This window comes from Chelmon rostratus, chromosome 3, assembly GCF_017976325.1.
Source record: "Chelmon rostratus isolate fCheRos1 chromosome 3, fCheRos1.pri, whole genome shotgun sequence".
NCBI classification, from domain to species: Eukaryota; Metazoa; Chordata; class Actinopteri; order Chaetodontiformes; family Chaetodontidae; genus Chelmon; species Chelmon rostratus.
This window is the reverse complement of record NC_055660.1, coordinates 3,969,493-3,987,322: the sequence shown is the minus strand read 5'-3', so window position 1 is coordinate 3,987,322 and position 17,830 is coordinate 3,969,493. Positions and strand designations below refer to the sequence as shown.

Genomic DNA, 17,830 nt, shown 5'->3' with positions numbered 1-17,830 from the left:
AAGAAATCAGTTTAAATGCAGTTAATCTGATTTATTGAAGAGACTGTCAGGGATGGACTTAAATTAAGATGTGGAACATTTAAATCAGCTCGGATATGATTTAGAAAAATAAAATCCTGTAAGGCAATGCAGCATTCTTTAGCTGGACACGATGCAGATTATACTGTTGATCTGATACATTTCTACATTTTCTGACACAAACCGCTTTCCTGCACTGCACATTAAACATGTCAATATCCCTGCACGAATCCTCGGAAGTCACGACAACGAAAGAGCTCGGAGAATCTAACGGGGGAAGTGAATGGCTTAGGCGCAGCACCTGCAAAGTTATTCCAGCTTGAAGGCTAAGAACGATGGTGAGCATCTGATCAGATAAGATGAGAGCTCGCATAATCAAAGAATAACTGACCCTGGAATATAAATTGATATATTGGATAGACTAGTTCCATGGCACATACAAGAAGGCATCTGAGAGGACGAGTGAATAAATTCCTATTAAACACTACAGCGAGCTGTATGAACTAGAACGTGCTGATTGTAAAGTTTCAGACGGAATTAAGTGTGTTGTTTCAATACTTGGACTGTACTCATAGTATATACTCAAACCCTTAGGAAATCATATTAATATTGATTCTGCAGTGATGCCATACTGTCGGCCTGGACACATCTTTCAGCCAGTCTATCTCTAAACTACTCTTAAATGTGCATCCATAAAATCTGATGCTTCTGCTCTTTTCATCCCCTCCCACGGGAATATGCATCTTCTGCAGTCTCGGACAAAAAAAATAGACTATTCTGGACATCTAATGTGCTTTTAGTGTAGCAGATTCTTCTGTCACATCTGAGATCATGATATGACTGAGACGACACCAAAAAAAAAAAAAAAAAAAAAGTGTGATAGTTTGTATGTGTAATTAATGATACACACGCGTGATTGGCTCTGACCTCGGGAGGCTTCCTGTGGCGTCTCATCTCAAGAAGGACGCCAGCAGAGACTTTGTTCTTTGAGGAGACGCGTGCTCTTTGTGATGCACGTTAAAAATGACTGAAAGTCTTTCCCAATTACCACGAACGCAAATCCATTCTGACAGAGCCGACTGAGCCAAATGACTCCCGTGTACAGGAGACTGCACAACGTGCATGTTATCCATCCAAATGATTTAGTGCCATTACTTGACTGAACATTCTTGGAGCTGTCACAGAGGTCCATCTGGTTTCACAAACTTCTACTATTGGTTGATGTGCCCTTTTAAACAACAGTTTCGTTTAATGTTGCGTCTGTACAGTAATGTCTGAAAGAACACTGGCAAGGCTGTATTTTGGTCCTGCCCAACCACGTCTGTGAGAGTCTGTTGGTGACAGGTTAGGTGATCACTATGAGGTCTGCTTCTGTTGGTTCTTTGGTTTGGTTGGTCCGCTCTTCCTCCTGGGCTTCTTCAGGTTGAGCCTCATATCCTTCATCCCACGCGGCAGAGCTGAGCCCAGCGGGGGCTGACAAAGAGTGCGGTGTGAGGGTTCTGCCCAGGCCCTGGTACTGACCTTTGGGTGACACGGGGTTGGATGCCGCTTCTGTGATGGCATCTTGGGAGCCTGAAGAGAGCAGACCAGATCGCTCTCCATCATTCTCCGCCTCGCCGAAGTAGGACTTCCTCGGTCGACCCATAACTGTTCTCCCTGTCAGTGAGGACAAAAAACATCTTTACCATTGTATCTGTGTTGACGAATATGCCAGAGACGCTCACATTACGTAACTGTGCAAGTACCACAGCAGCCAGGAGACACCTACCGACATTGCGGACTTGTTCAGAAATGTCTGCTCTGACATCAGAGATGTCCCACATTGCCATGAACGAGTCAAAGCAGGATCCCTCCTCAGCCTCCTGGATGTAAGGCTTGTAGGTGAAGCTGAAGTGATGGGCGATGGCTGCCAGAAACATCTCCACACAGATGATGAAATCCTGCGTGAAATATAAGATAAGTGTTCTGCCTTCTGTAAGAAGCCCTGACTGAGTTGTCGTAATTTTGATGGTGAATACCGCCATCTAGTGGTCATTTTCGTTATTGCGCCTTCTTGCGCCAATTATCCACTTCCTGTTAAGTTTTATTGTATCTGACTTCATGAACGGGACAGACTTTCAGTGCTCACATTTCGTTTCCTATCCACACTTGAGCCTTGGACAATATTTGTCTGTAAGTATTGTTTTGTGTTAGATTCATTTTGTAAGCAAGATAGCACTTACATCTGCTTGTTTGTACCCGTAATTTTGGTCTAGATGTCCCAAAACGTGATGTTTAATGTCCTGATATGTTCTGCTAGTCAGATTGCCCTAGCTACGCTAGGTCTCGTTCCGTGAGGGCTATAAATAGATTACAATGCGTTGTGTTACGTATTCGGATTTCTTATGTGAAATTCATGTATGTTTTATTTTCTTGTTTTATTGCAGTTTTACAGTAAATGAGAGAGAGCGCTATTGGAATGTAAAGAGTGTAAGACAAAGAGTGTAAATGAATGAGAAAGAAGAAGACAAAATAAAAGGGAGAAAAGGAATTTCCAGCGTGCAATCTCTTCACTGTTAGCTAGCTGTCTAGCTCTGCACAGGAACGCAGTTGTGAGGGCAGCATAGTAAAAAGACATCAGCGCAGCGGGCTCAAGTAACAAGATTATTGAAGAAAAGAAACCATGAGTCATCATTCAGTCATCCCAGAACGTGAGGAGGGCGAACAGACACAAGGTGGAGCTGATGCAGAGCCAACCAACAATGTTCCCCAGTCAACTGAACACCAAGAGCCTTTCAAAACACCAGAGGCCCGCTCAGAAAAATCCCATCACTCCTCGCTGTGCTCCAGCAGGAGATCAACATCAACAGCCGCTGCTAGAGCACGGGCCAAATTAAAGGCTGCACAGACACAACTAGGTTTTGCTGAAAAAGAAGCCAGTATGATGAGACAGAAAGCCGAGCTTGAAGCTAACGCATTGAGGCAAAGAGCTGAACTCGAAGCCAGTCTCCATCTCCTCAGCTGCCAAAAGAACGCTGCTGTCCGCGAAGCTGAAGCAGCTGCCTACGAGGAGGAAGAGGAGAGTGAAAGCGGGGAGAAGCTCTGCGGGCCAGTCGTCACTGAAAAGCCCCTCAATGCAGCTGAACGAGTCGGTAATTATGTCCAGCAACATGCACAGCTGTTTCACAGACAACCACAGCCACTGCAACATCCACCAGTGGAGCTTCAAAGAGCATTTGGACACAGTGATGCCGGGCCCAGGCCAGCTGTTCACCAATATCCAATGCTGAATGCTACAAACATTAAAAGAGAAGAGCCTAGCGTCAGGCCTTCACCGAGGGCATACCCCAACAACTTGCAGCCGCCCACCAACACTCAGAGAGCGACTCCACTGGAGCCACAACCAGCACAAGACCTCGCCAGGTACCTCATGCGGCGAGAGCTCGTCAGCTCTGGCCTCCTCAAGTTTGATGACCGCCCTGAACATTACTGGTCATGGAAAGCATCTTTTGTGACTGCCACTCAAGATTTAAACCTCTCCCATAGAGAGGAGCTGGACTTATTAGTTAAATGGCTTGGAGCCGAATCAGCGGAACATGCAAAAAGAATACGCTCAGTGCACGTCCTCAATCCCGGCGCCGGCCTCAGCATGGTGTGGCAACGCCTAGAAGAATGTTATGGCACACCGGAGGTTATCGAACACGCATTACTTAAAAAGCTGGAAGATTTCCCCAAGCTGACTAACAAAGACAGCGCCAAGCTCCGGGAACTGGGTGACATCCTGCTCGAACTGGAGTGTGCGAAGGCAGATGGTTACCTCCCCGGCCTCGCCTACCTAGACACAGCCCGGGGGGTGAACCCCATCGCGGAAAAGTTACCCTACAGCCTTCAAGAGAAATGGATCGCCAAGGGGTCCAGGTTCAAAGAAGATCACGGGGTAACTTTCCCTCCTTTCCCGCTCTTTTCAGAGTTCGTCCGCCAACAGGCCAAAGTGCGTAACGACCCCAGCTTCGTCTTCACCACCTCCACACCGTCCAAACCAGACAAGGCTATAAAGCCAAGCCAGAAAGCTACAGTCACAGTACACAAGACTGACGCTTCATCCAAGCCCAGTGACAGTCCTCCTCGTTCCACAGGACGAAGCACCAGCGAACCAGATCGGGAGTGCCCACTGCATAAGAAGCCACACCCACTGAAAAAGTGTAAGGCTTTTAGACTAAAGACTATTGATGAACGTAAGGCATATTTGCAAGACAACCACATATGCTACAAGTGTTGTGGGTCAACTCAGCATGTTGCAAAAGACTGCAAGGTGCCCATCAAATGCACCGAGTGCAGTAGTGAAAAACATATAGCAGCTCTACACCCTGGTCCTCCTCCACCTGCAGAGAATAACCAAGCTCACAAAGAGGAAAGCGGGGAGCCGACCAAGGACACACCGGCGACCGTGTCCAGTTTCTGCACTGAGGTATGTGGCAATGCAGACACCCCACGCTCATGCGCCAAGATCTGCCTGATCAAAGCATTTCCTGCAGGGAAAAAAGAAAATGCAGTCAAGATGTATGCAGTGCTGGACGAACAGAGTAACAAGTCTCTCGCGAAGGCAGAGTTCTTCAACCTCTTCGGGGTAAATGCCAGCTCAGCACCGTACACACTAAAGACCTGCTCGGGGACTACAGAGACCTTCGGCAGGCGAGCCAGCAACTTCGTGCTCGAGTCCATGGATGGAGAACTGCAACTCCCACTCCCCACGCTGATCGAGTGCGACATGGTGCCCGATGATCGATCGGAAATCCCATCGCCAGATGTGGCATTCAACCACCCACACCTCCAGCCAGTTGCGCACAAGATTCCTGCTGTGGACCCCAGCGCACCCATCCTCCTGCTCTTAGGAAGAGACATCCTGAGAGTCCACAAGGTACGGGAGCAGATCAACGGGCCACACAACGCTCCTTATGCGCAACGACTCGACCTGGGCTGGGTCATCGTGGGCGAGGCCTGTCTGGATGCTGTCCACAAACCAGCTGAAGTCAACGTGTTCAAGGCAAGTGTGTTACCCAATGGCCGTGCATCTTTTCTCCGTCCCTGTCCACACAACATCCAGGTGAAGGAAGACTACAGTGGCAAGCCACACCGTCACCAATGCCTCTCCTCCACCCAGCTGACGGATGACCTGGACCAGGCAGCGAGCACAGATGAGCTGAGGCACACCGTCTTCGAGAGCTCGAGAGACGACAATAAACCAGCGCTGTCAATGGACGACAAAGCGTTCCTGACCATCATGGAGAAGGAGGTCTACCAGGATGACGATCACAGCTGGGTAGCGCCCCTACCGTTCCGGTTGCCACGGCGTCTCCTCCCCAGCAACCGGGCACAGGCGGAGAATCGCCTAGCCTCACTCAGGAAGACACTGGAGAAAAAGCCAGAAATGAAAAACCACTACACCGAGTTCATGCAGAGAATGCTGGACAACGACCAGGCCGAGCGTGCGCCACCCCTGGAGCCAGGTAAAGAACACTGGTACCTCCCCACGTTCGGTGTGTACCACCCGAAGAAGCCGGGTCAAATCAGAATTGTGTTCGACTCTAGCGCAGAGTGTGAAGGGACCAGCCTGAACAATGTACTCCTCAGCGGCCCTGACTTAAACAACACGCTGTTAGGAGTGCTCCTTCGATTTAGAAAAGACCCGATCGCCATCACAGCAGATGTGCAACAAATGTTTTATTGCTTTGTGGTCAGAAGTGATCATAGAGACTACCTCCGCTACCTCTGGTATGAGGACAACGACTTAAGCAAGCCCGTGGTGGAATACCGGATGAAAGTCCATGTATTTGGGAACACCCCATCCCCAGCTATCGCCATCTACTGCATGAGGCGAGCCGCCGAGAGAGGTGAAGCACAATACGGCTCCGACGCAAGACAGTTCGTGGAGCGCCAGTTCTATGTCGATGACGGGCTGACCTCTGTCGCCACACCCGAGCAAGCGATAGACCTCATCACAAGAACCAAAGACATGCTCGCAGAGTCGAACCTGAGGCTGCATAAGGTGGCATCAAACAGCGAACAGGTGATGGAAGCCTTACCTGAACAAGACCGTTCCAAAGACCTGAAAGATCTGGAACTCGGCATCGATCCTCTCCCTCTCCAGAGAAGCCTTGGCCTCTCCTGGAACCTGGAAACGGACAGCTTTACCTTCTTGGTGTCGGAGGAAGAGAAGCCGTACACCCGCAGAGGTATCTTGTCCACGGTCAACAGCCTTTACGACCCCCTGGGGTTTGTCGCTCCTGTTGTAATGCAAGGAAAGGCATTAGTGAGAGAGCTGTCTACAGACCAGGGGTGGGACACTCCACTCGACCCAGAGAAAGAGACTAAGTGGAACGCGTGGAGAGACTCGCTAAAAGTTCTGGAAGACCTGCACATAAAAAGGTGCTACATCCCCGTGCTACTGACCTCCACTCAGAGGCGAGAACTCTGCATCTTTTCTGATGCCTCCACAGTAGCCATAGGCGCCGTCGCATACCTGAGAGCAGTCACCTCTGACACCAAACCGCATGTGGGCTTCGTCATGGGGAAGTCCAGGCTGGCGCCTCGTCCTGCCCATACCATTCCCCGTCTCGAGCTCTGTGCAGCCGTGCTAGCTGTACAGATGTACGAGCTGATCAGAGACGAGATGGACATTGATGTGGATGCTGTCAGGTTCTTCACCGACAGTAGGATCGTGCTTGGCTACATCCACAATTCGTCGAGAAGATTCTACGTCTACGTAGCCAACAGGGTGACCCGCATCAGGCAGTCCACCCATCCAGACCAGTGGTCCTACACCCCAACAGACCTAAATCCTGCGGACCATGCCACCAGGTTCATGCCGGCAGGAGAGCTGCAGCAAAGCAGTTGGCTCACTGGTCCCAGCTTCCTCACACGTGAGAACACAGAGGAGACTTCAGAACCCAACGTCTTCACCCTCGTCGAACCCGAAGCAGACGCAGAGATCCGGCCCGAGGTTGCGGTTCTGGCCACCAGAGCCCTGGATGCTGGTCTTGGGTCTCAGCGCTTCGAAAGATTTTCTAAGTGGAGGAACCTCTGCAAAGCCACAGCCAGGCTCATCCATGTTGCCGCATCCTTCAAAGGGAACCCAGCCAGCTCGGCACGTAACAGGTGGGCCTCGTTCAGAGACACACTCACCACAAGCGAGCTATCCCATGCAGAGAGTGTCATCATCCGTGCTGTCCAGCATGACACCTACGAAACCGAACTAGACTGCCTCAGAGAGGGCAGCGAGCTTCCCAAACAAAGTCCCCTCAAGAAGCTCAACCCAGTGACTGACGAAAGTGGCCTGCTGCGGGTCGGAGGTCGCATCTCATCTGCCCCGGACCTGCCAAGGGAAGAGAAGCATCCTCTGATTATCCCACACACTCACCACATCGCTACACTGCTGGTGAGGTACTACCACGAACAAGTAGTACACCAGGGGCGCCACATAACAGAGGGTGCCGTGAGAGCAGCCGGATACTGGATCGTCGGAGGTAAGCGTCTGGTGTCTGCTGTCATCCATAGGTGTGTGATCTGCCGCAAGCTACGCAGGCGCCTGGAGGAACAGAAGATGGCCGACCTGCCTCCCGACAGGCTCACTCCAGAGCCTCCCTTCACCCACGTAGGCCTGGATGTCTTCGGACCATGGACCATCATGACGCGGCGGACAAGAGGAGGAAGTGCGGACAGCAAGCGCTGGGCAGTGATATTCACATGCATGTCGACCAGGGCTGTCCACTTTGAGCTCATAGAGTCCATGACCACCGACAGCTTCATCAATGCCTTGAGAAGGTTTTTTGCCATCCGCGGCCCAGCCAAGCTTCTCCGTTCCGACAGAGGGACCAATTTTGTTGGGGCCTGTAAAGAGCTGGGCATCGACACAGAAGACTCCCCAGTCTCAACTTACCTCCAGGGCAGGGGGTGCTCCTGGATCTTTAACCCGCCCCATTCTTCACACATGGGGGGGGCTTGGGAAAGACTCATCGGCGTTGCTAGGCGCATCCTGGATGCCATGCTGCTCCAGACAACACACACTCGCCTGACATACGAAGTGTTGAGCACTCTTATGGCCGAAGTCATGGCTATAATGAATGCGAGACCCCTTGTACCTGTGTCATCCGACCCAGATGCGCCCACAGTTCTTACCCCAGCTATGCTCCTGACCCAGAAGATGAGTACCATCTCTGCGCCCTCTGGAAACTTCCAGATGGCGGAATTGCATGGAAAGCAGTGGAAACATGTACAGTGCCTTGCAAACACCTTCTGGAAGAGATGGAGGAGAGACTACTTATCCACGCTGCAGGGCCGCCGAAAGTGGACCGCCGAGAGGCCGAGCGTCAAGATGGGCGACGTCGTCCTACTCAAGGACAGTCAAGCCCACAGGAATGAATGGCCTGTGGGATTGATCGTCAACACGCTGCCGAGCGGAGACAAGAGGATCCGCAAGGTGGAAGTGAAGATCGTCCGTGATGGAACCGTGAAAGTTCTTCTGAGACCCATCTCAGAGATCGTCCTTCTGCTTTCTGAAGAAAGCTGAACACCATATCCTTTTGAAACTTAAGTGCATTTTGTGTTTAAGTAGTTTGTAGTGGCATAATAGTTATACGCCAAGCGGGGAGTGTTCTGCCTTCTGTAAGAAGCCCTGACTGAGTTGTCGTAATTTTGATGGTGAATACCGCCATCTAGTGGTCATTTTCGTTATTGCGCCTTCTTGCGCCAATTATCCACTTCCTGTTAAGTTTTATTGTATCTGACTTCATGAACGGGACAGACTTTCAGTGCTCACATTTCGTTTCCTATCCACACTTGAGCCTTGGACAATATTTGTCTGTAAGTATTGTTTTGTGTTAGATTCATTTTGTAAGCAAGATAGCACTTACATCTGCTTGTTTGTACCCGTAATTTTGGTCTAGATGTCCCAAAACGTGATGTTTAATGTCCTGATATGTTCTGCTAGTCAGATTGCCCTAGCTACGCTAGGTCTCGTTCCGTGAGGGCTATAAATAGATTACAATGCGTTGTGTTACGTATTCGGATTTCTTATGTGAAATTCATGTATGTTTTATTTTCTTGTTTTATTGCAGTTTTACAGTAAATGAGAGAGAGCGCTATTGGAATGTAAAGAGTGTAAGACAAAGAGTGTAAATGAATGAGAAAGAAGAAGACAAAATAAAAGGGAGAAAAGGAATTTCCAGCGTGCAATCTCTTCACTGTTAGCTAGCTGTCTAGCTCTGCACAGGAACGCAGTTGTGAGGGCAGCATAATAAGATAGGTTAAAAGTTTTTTATCCCCAGCCGGGGAAATTTGGGCATTACAGCAGCATGTAATAGCAGTGGGAAGAAAAATAGCAACAGAGAACAAAAATTCAAAAAAACGAAATACAAAATTTAGAAAGTAGACTATATATTTATATATGTACATATTATACAAGTAAAATTTTTTTGACTATATGAAAGAAAAAAATATGTAGAAAAAAAATATACAAAATATGTATTGCCCCAATAACTGGAAAAAACTATGTATGCTGCCTTCAGATTAAAAATAATAATAATTACTATTGCACAGAAAAATAAAACATACAAAACAGTAAAAAAAAATGTAATACTGCACAGAATGTAAAGGAAATATGCAATATTGCACAAAATGTTAGGATATGAGCGATGTATAGGATATGTTGTGCATAAATGACAAGAAAAAAACAACAGATTATTTGGCAAACAACATCAACACAGTCTTATGTGATGTGATGAAACAGGGCAGTTTGGGGAGTTCTGTTGGTGTTTCACACTGACAAAAAGTCAAGTTGTATCAGACACTTCCTACAACAAACATAACAAGTGGAGGCCATATGGTTACATATACCAGATATTAACTCTGAGCTCAAACTCAGCACATTAAGTTATCGTCACACATTAATAATTCTTAACTACATACACGTCAGCTTACCTGCAGGCCAGTAGCTACAGCCTCCACACTTTGCCAGTCCCACGTGCGTTTCTCGGAGATAATGCCCACTTTCACCAGCAAAGCAATGAACACAGCTTGCCTAGAACCAAAATAATCATTCTCAGCCTTCAATCTGATGCCACTGCCTACGTAAATCAAGAGACTGGAAGCATGCTTCACCAACATATACAGTGTATACAAGCAAGGTGCAAACAGCTCAGGCAAAGTATGTGTTCAGAAATGTCCAGCTCGTGTCATTAAGTTTAAACACACTGAGAATTACCAGAAAGAGACGAAAACCACCATTTTGACACAGAGGAATTTGCCCACTGGTTTGATTGGACTCAGTTCCTCTCTCAGAGCCCTGTAGAACAGCACCAGGCAGTACATGGCAAACTAGATCGAGAGAAGACAGAGAGAGAAACCTGGTTAAAAATTTATGTCCATCCTATCTCCTAACATGCTCCCAGGCCCTAATGTGAGATACCTGAAGCAAATTACATTTAGACTCGTTAAAAAACACAGCAGTATTACCAGCTGAGACATATTGTTGAAGATGACCAGGTACGTCCATGCGTTTGTTGAGCTAAAATTGCCTTCATCGTACACTTTACACAGCTGACAGATCCTGGGAAGAAGAAGCAAACAGCCACGACGGACAGCAACACAAACAGTTACCAGAAAGCTTTGATTGACATGAATAAAATTAAGTGCTTGAGGAGCAGAGTCTACTCACAAGGCAATCACTGTTGTGACGGGTCTTACAACTGTGTACTGCAACACTCCCAATTTGCATCTCAGTAGTAAAACCCTGCAGAGGAAATTTCAAGATTTGAATTAGAATTTAATTGCCTCTAAAATATCTAGTTTGCTGATAACAGCAACATCTGTTGAATTTAAAATACAACCATATTTCAATTCATAAGAAACATGGTGAGCAGATCCTCGATTCAAGTGCAATGACTCAAACAAAAATGAGCGTCCGAATTTTCCTCAACCACATTCGATCGTGGTCTGTGGTATCCACATGCGCAACGCAACGATCCTCTCAAGGGTTAAAAATCTAAACAGGGCAAAGTTAATCAATGAGGCTGATGCTGCTGAGCTTCAGGCACATGTCGATTTGTTCTGCTTCAGTTCTGAAGGACAACAAGTCACGTAAACAAGAAATGATCGTGTAAACCAATTATGAATGTTGCCTGACTGAGGCTAATTTGAAGCTGCTGACTGTCACTGATCTGTTTGCTATTTAAATTAAAAACACTGAGACAAACTCAAACTAAGTGCAACTTCAAGAAACAAACTTTTAACCTTTTATTTTTTTGTTTCTTTACTTCAAAACTGTAAACACCTAACTGAATGAAATATCAAAGAGACACTGTTTGAATTCAGAACACTGACAATAGATAGAACAGATAAACCCATAATGAAAAGTCAGTTAGATCTCGAATTGAGGGCAATTCAAGAAGATGGTGATATGAAGGCACTATGTGTATGGTCAGTTAAGCTGACATGTTTGGGTCAAAGCATGGAGGGCAATGATAGTTTTACATTAAATTGACTGGTGTTAGATTCAAACTAAGCATTTGTACAGCTGTACAGTGTGCCGGCTGCCACATAGTACGGCCGATCCCACGTGGATTGCATGTATACAAGTCCTTATTGTAAAAGTGTTGTAAAGGAAACTTACTCTCCCATTGGCCAGGGCGGGCAGCAGCAAAGAGGGGGCAGGTGTTTCTGCTGCTCCTGCACCTCCAGCATCATCACCAGGCTGGGATACTGATTTTCCAGGTAGTTGAGCAGGAAGGTCATGAAGTTGTAGATGACATAGGCCTCGTAGCACTCTCTGCATGTGTCCACATAAATGGCTATACTGGGGTATTTTAAAGCAAGCCACTGCAAGACAAAAAGAGAGGAAAGCGAGGATGCATAATTTTCAAAAAGTGTAAAGGCATTATTTTTATTTTACATGCTTTACAGTATGTGTAGCACAATGGCTTTGGTCGTATAATACACAACTCACACTGTCCAAGCTGTAGATTGGGACCATCCATAATATCCTAAAAACACACACACAATAAAAACACAAGCACTTAAAAACAGTTTCAGATCATTGTTCATGGATGACATGTTTGTTGACATCTTTACCTGATGATAGGTTTCTGGAGCTCTGGCTGAGTGTAGTGAACCAGGTGCTGCAGGATGCCCCATAATGATATGGGTATGGTCATGAAGACAAATATCCCAGCAATGAACCATGCTTTATTATGAGTGCCAACCTGTCATTACGAGGGAAGAACCGGTCAACACAGTTAACATTACGCTCATCTGTGCATTTAAGTGTGGGAAACCAGCATTTTTATCTACTATCAAAATTAGGTCAGGGTGGAAGCAGTATTTACATCCCTTATTTAAGTAAAACAGCAACACAATTTTGTAAATACTTCATTTTAAAAGTCCCTCATTTAAAGGAAAAGTACAGAAGGGTCATGAGAAATATCTACTCAAAAGTAAGAATCAAAAGTAACAGCACTCTTAATGGAGAATGGTTACAAAGATTTTATCTTCTACGACTATTATTATGGACACATTCATGTTTGAATAGTATTTTACAGTTGATCAACGAACTTCCGGACGCCTTATTTTCTTAAAACATGTGACACAAATTTTGTCAGAGCATTAAGATCATTTCAAACTGTTTATAACTGAAATCAACATGGTCAATTTTTTCAATATTCAAGTTCAATATTTCCCTCTTAAACGTTGAGGAGGATTCATATAGCATGAATTTAACGTGTCTAAGTAAAGTACAAGTACCTAAACACTGGATTGTGAATACAATACTGGAGTGCAGTTCACCACAGTGTTAAACCAACAGGCTCTCTGAATCATAATTAAGCAGCATGTCAATCAGATCAATCAGCTGTCCGAACTGACCTCTGACTTCTGCAGTTCCCAGATGCACAAGGGCAGGACGACTAACAGCAACAGTATATACAGCACGACGACCAGCGGCCGAATCCATCTCCTCCAGTTCCCACAGGAACAAGGCATGTTGACATGAAGACGCTGCAAGGCCTTTAAAACCGGCCGCAGGTTCAGCGACTTAACACTTCCAGTCGTCTAACAAAAGCTGCCAACGCTCGACACGTTTAACGTTAGCTTCGCATTGTTACACTTCCAACGGCTCACTGCGACATAAGACAACCCTTCAGTACTGTACATGTACGCTGGCTCTTTCACTTACGTTAAGTTTCATTAAAGAGGACAAAGCTGCTGGATAATTACCAGCTCATATGACTCGATTTAACCAGCTAGGTTGCTAACATTAGCTTGTCATCTGTTTTACCATGTAAACAAACAAAGCAAGATGGTCTGGTCTGAACCGTTGAAAGTATCTCAATGTCTAACGCAATATTTTAAAACTCCCGACTAATACATCAATCGAATATTTAGATGAACTAACTCTTAAAAGTGTTTTTTAGTAGGTCTGCGTTGGTAAAAGTTTCCAAAAAAGTCATTGCTGTACTTCCTGTTGTTGCCTCAAGATGTCCCGCCTACGTCCTAGACTCTGATTGGTGGTGTTGAGGCGATTGGCCAATCGATAAAAAGGATTTTCTTAACCATCCTGACGTTCTTGTGACTAGTTTGGTTGCTCTGCATTCTCATTGACCAGGTGATCTGTGCTTTCGCCAGTAGATGGCAATGTGAATTAACAATTACCAGGATACCAGTGCTGAATCTCACTGTGCCAGCGGTTCTTTCCATCATGTGCTTTCCTAAACTGTTCTATTGGTCACATTTACGCCATCCAGACCACGTGAAAATGTGACCTTTTCTGGGATATTTATGCAGTTGTTAGGTCACTGGTTACATAAAAATTCCATTTGCAAATAAATCGTTTTACTCCCACTTCTAGTGAAGTTACAGGCATATAAAGGAATCTCTGCCTGAAAAAATGCAAGAAAAAGATTTTTCCTTTTGATAAAATATAAAGCTATTTATTATGTCTGATGCCTAAATGAGCCTGCATACTACTGCTCTGTACTTTAAAACCACCCAAAGTAGTTATTGTCCATTCGTGTTTCCATTTTTACAAGAGATTTGTACATTTTTTTATTAATTAATTCATTAATTTATTATTAGCAATTCTGACTAAAATACAAGATACCAGACAAATGCACATTATAATACTGCTTGTCTTGTACATTTACTTTTGTTCCTCGAATGGAGTCCTGCAAATTCAAAGACTAAGATGAACAGTTATGGGCTGAAAGTGTGCACAGCATGTACTTTGTGTCAGTGGGCCTACTCAGTATCTGTATAATATACATTTGCCCAGTTGAAACATACAATAAATGTAATATGCTATCAGCCACATATGACAATGAGTATAATTTGCGGAGGTACAATGCAATCAATTAAAGAATGAGTCTGAAGTCAGTAAAGCTGCATCCACACAGACCTTCTCTACAGCAGACACCTTGACTGGTTATAGTAGGAAAGGCACAAGTGTTACTTATAACATTAATGATGGCTTAGTTCTTTTCAAATGTCCCAGTGAGCCAAATCAGCGTGACTGTGAGCCAACGTGCACACACCAGGACCCTGAAACCTTCGATCATTTCATTATCTAAACCTGTGTTTTTCCTTCTGTGACATTTTTAAATGTCTTGAGTAAGAAAGGCCAATAAGACAAAAAGGTTTGCACCATATCCAAAATCAGGAAGGGCCATATCAATTCAGTATATTAGTAAATGATATTGTTGTTGTGATTTTCATTTGTGACATTCATTTATATCATTATAAAAAAATAGATTTTAATAATGTACATTAGTAAATTTATTTTGTTTTTCTAATTGTTGTGTTAATTAAATTCAATGATGTTTTGCATGAAATTGTGAATGTGGTCAAGTGTCAGATTTACTGGCTGTGTTCACTTCCTTTAGAAAAGCGTTTATCCCCTGAATGCAGAACTCCATTAGTAATTGTTCTGTTTTTAAGGTTTTTATGCTTTGTTTGATCTAAATCCTGCATTAAGAAAGTATTTAAACAAACCCATCGGAACCTTCCTACCTTTTGCTCTTGTGTACACGTGCATCTGCACATGTTTGACTATATTTGTGTCTGTGTGTCTGCCTGTGAAATGAGGGGAGGCAGAACTTTCCTTTCTGTTGCACCATGTCTCCACTGCCCCACAGTCACAGAAATCACTGGTTGTAGCAGGACAGATTGTTCATGAATTTTGAATCGATCCTTTTGGCTTTTATGAATTAGAAATAGTCTTTGCCACAAGTCGTGCGAGCGAGTGCCATGGCGGATAGCTTGGAGGGATTGCCATGCAAAGCGGCACACAGGGTACAGCCATGTAAGGGCAGGGTAGATAAACATATGCTGTGTTTGATCAGACCCAAGACATATTTTAGCATAAAGGATGTGGCGTCCGTTGTGTCCCACTGAAACACAGCCTTAACTATAGGGTGAAGTAACTTGTGTACTATGCGCCTTGCAGGAAACACATAGAAGGGATAGGCACAATGGATGGGTCTGAGGAATAATAACAATCAATGCACAACAAAGGAGGAGACATACTGTCTGATTCCTGAGATATAATGTGTCAGCCAAAGTGCACCTCCTTTGTCAGAGGAATACACAAGTCTGCAATTGTTCAACAATTACTTATTTATCTTAATACGTCTGCCATAGGCCTCCATGTCAGGAAATGTTCCGGCTCACTGAGGGTGTTCGCTTCAGTTCATCTGTTCCTGAATGGATGCGAAGAAGCTCTTCAGCATCCTACAGGGTGATCAGTGGCTGTTTAAAAAACAAGAGCTGTAGCTTGACTTTAAGATTAGATAAGACATTATTGATCCCATGCTTTCAAATTCTCTTGTTACAAGAGCAGAATGAAAAGGAGAGGTAGGAACGGAACAAGTAGAACAGATAGACAATAAAAAGATACTAATAAAATCAATCATTGATGAAGAGATAGAAAATAAAAACAACTGTAGAGGGTTATATGCATTATATAAGAGTATAAAAAATGTTAGTGTGAGCATTAAAATAGTCTCCAACATATACATTAATGACTCCTGTTTGACTAATGTTAATACCAAATGCAAATTATTTAGCCTTTTTTAATGTGAGTGCATATTTGTGACCTGTCAGAGACGTGGTTTTGGTCTTTTTGTGGGATTTTTTGACGATAATGGATATTTAGAACGCCGTCAGCCTCGTCCTTGCAGTACAGTACTTCACTGAGTCACACTGGGTGACACTCATGGCCGCATTAACCTGCTGGGTTAAGGGCTCCAGGGCAAAAAGGAGCTGCTGGGCCCTTTCTAGCCCCCCTGTCTCCCACTCTCTGTGCATGATGTGCAGTCTTTCTATGCTGAAACACTACCTGGGACTTAGCAATGCTGTCTGGTAATTTGATTAAACAAATGATCAATTTAGGAGCATGCAACATACTGTGATGTCCTGCTCGGGTTGTTTGCTGCTCTCTTCCTGCAGTGTCTGGACCTGAAGGCCTGAACACTCATGCTGCTTACCCCCCTAATTCACTCCCTAAACTATTGATATTAGAGATTCCATCCGCCTATTTGTTTGCATTCCTTCCGATTTATTTGTTGTAAATAATTTACTTTATTATTCAGCATGCTTATAATAAAGTAAATTGAAGATTGTAGATTGCTTTAGCCACAGCCTGAGTGGCGGGAAATGACACTATAAGCACAAAACTGAAACGCTGACGGTCTTGAAATCTGATTTTTCACAGAGAGCAGGTCCTTATCAAGTCAGATAATATTGTGCTGCACATTTCCAAATAAAGTTTCAGTAAATTTAGCACAAACCAGCAAGAACAGAGCAAACCTGGAGAGCCGGGGTCCGGGGTCAGTTGTCCACTTTGCCTGGCTGGTAATTCCAGCCTCAGTAACATCAAGCTCACTCATATTTAAAATGTTCCAGAAACTCTGATAGCTTATCATGTGACTGTAAACTCAAACGAGCTGCAGTTCACTGAACTACACTGAGCCATTTTATTGGTGTGGGCGGAATGCTTGATACTGCATGTTGGATGGAAATCTGAGACACATTTCACTTCCTCGAAGACCATGAATCCAAATCTAGACTGAAAAAACTGTAAGATATCTCTGTGTTGTAGCAGCAAATTATTTCATTTTAATTTACTCAACTGATTTCTTCAATTAACTGCATTAACAGCTAAAATGGGTTCTGTAATTACTCATTCATGTTGCGAGCAGGCGGTAAGCATTTTAGCGATAAAAAGAGGAAATATAATATGTTTTATTTGTTATGTAATCCTTTAATTTGAAACAGGAAACAGTTCTGCAAAGAGCTTGTAGCTGTAATATCTACGGTGCATTTGAAACAAAGACTGAAAAGCATATGTTAAAAAACACCTAGAGGAAAGAAAATAAGCACGAGTTCTCGCATATTCAAAATTATCTATTTGAAAGTAAAGGCTTCAGTTGAAATCAAGCTTTCTTTTACTTCCTGATAGAGGATGCCGTGTAGAGCAGCTATCCCATCAACACTGATGAGCGCTGAACAGATTTAATGTTTGAACAACCACATTTGAATGACCCTTGCATGGAGAAGCCCTTTGGACCTTCGAGCTCTTTTATTATTTGTTTTTGAGCTTTATTCAATCCACTGCTGGCAGGAAACAAGTTTCCCACCAAATTCCACAGAGCTCGGTTTCACTTTCCCTCGCCGTCCCTCACGCCATCCGATTTCTCTCTCTCACTTCCCAGAAAAGCATGAATTTGCTCCAGTATGTTTCATCTGAATAACATTTTTTTTTTTTGCATTGTTTTTATTCTGCGCTTCACTG

General features: G+C 44.6%; 1 protein-coding gene across 1 annotated transcript; it reads right to left on the bottom strand.

Moving 5' to 3' along the window:
• Positions 1 to 16: 16 nt before the first annotated feature.
• Positions 17 to 13,504, bottom strand: tmem184c (transmembrane protein 184C). The gene is made up of 10 exons (XM_041965396.1): positions 12,910 to 13,504; positions 12,121 to 12,251; positions 11,996 to 12,032; positions 11,663 to 11,868; positions 10,709 to 10,783; positions 10,507 to 10,600; positions 10,256 to 10,368; positions 9,973 to 10,072; positions 1,787 to 1,958; positions 17 to 1,674 (listed from the first exon to the last, which is right to left on the bottom strand). Exons 1-10 carry the CDS (start codon positions 13,024 to 13,026, stop codon positions 1,364 to 1,366), a joined length of 1,356 nt encoding a protein of 451 aa, XP_041821330.1. The 5' UTR covers positions 13,027 to 13,504; the 3' UTR covers positions 17 to 1,363.
• Between the last annotated feature and the right edge of the window lie 4,326 nt (positions 13,505 to 17,830).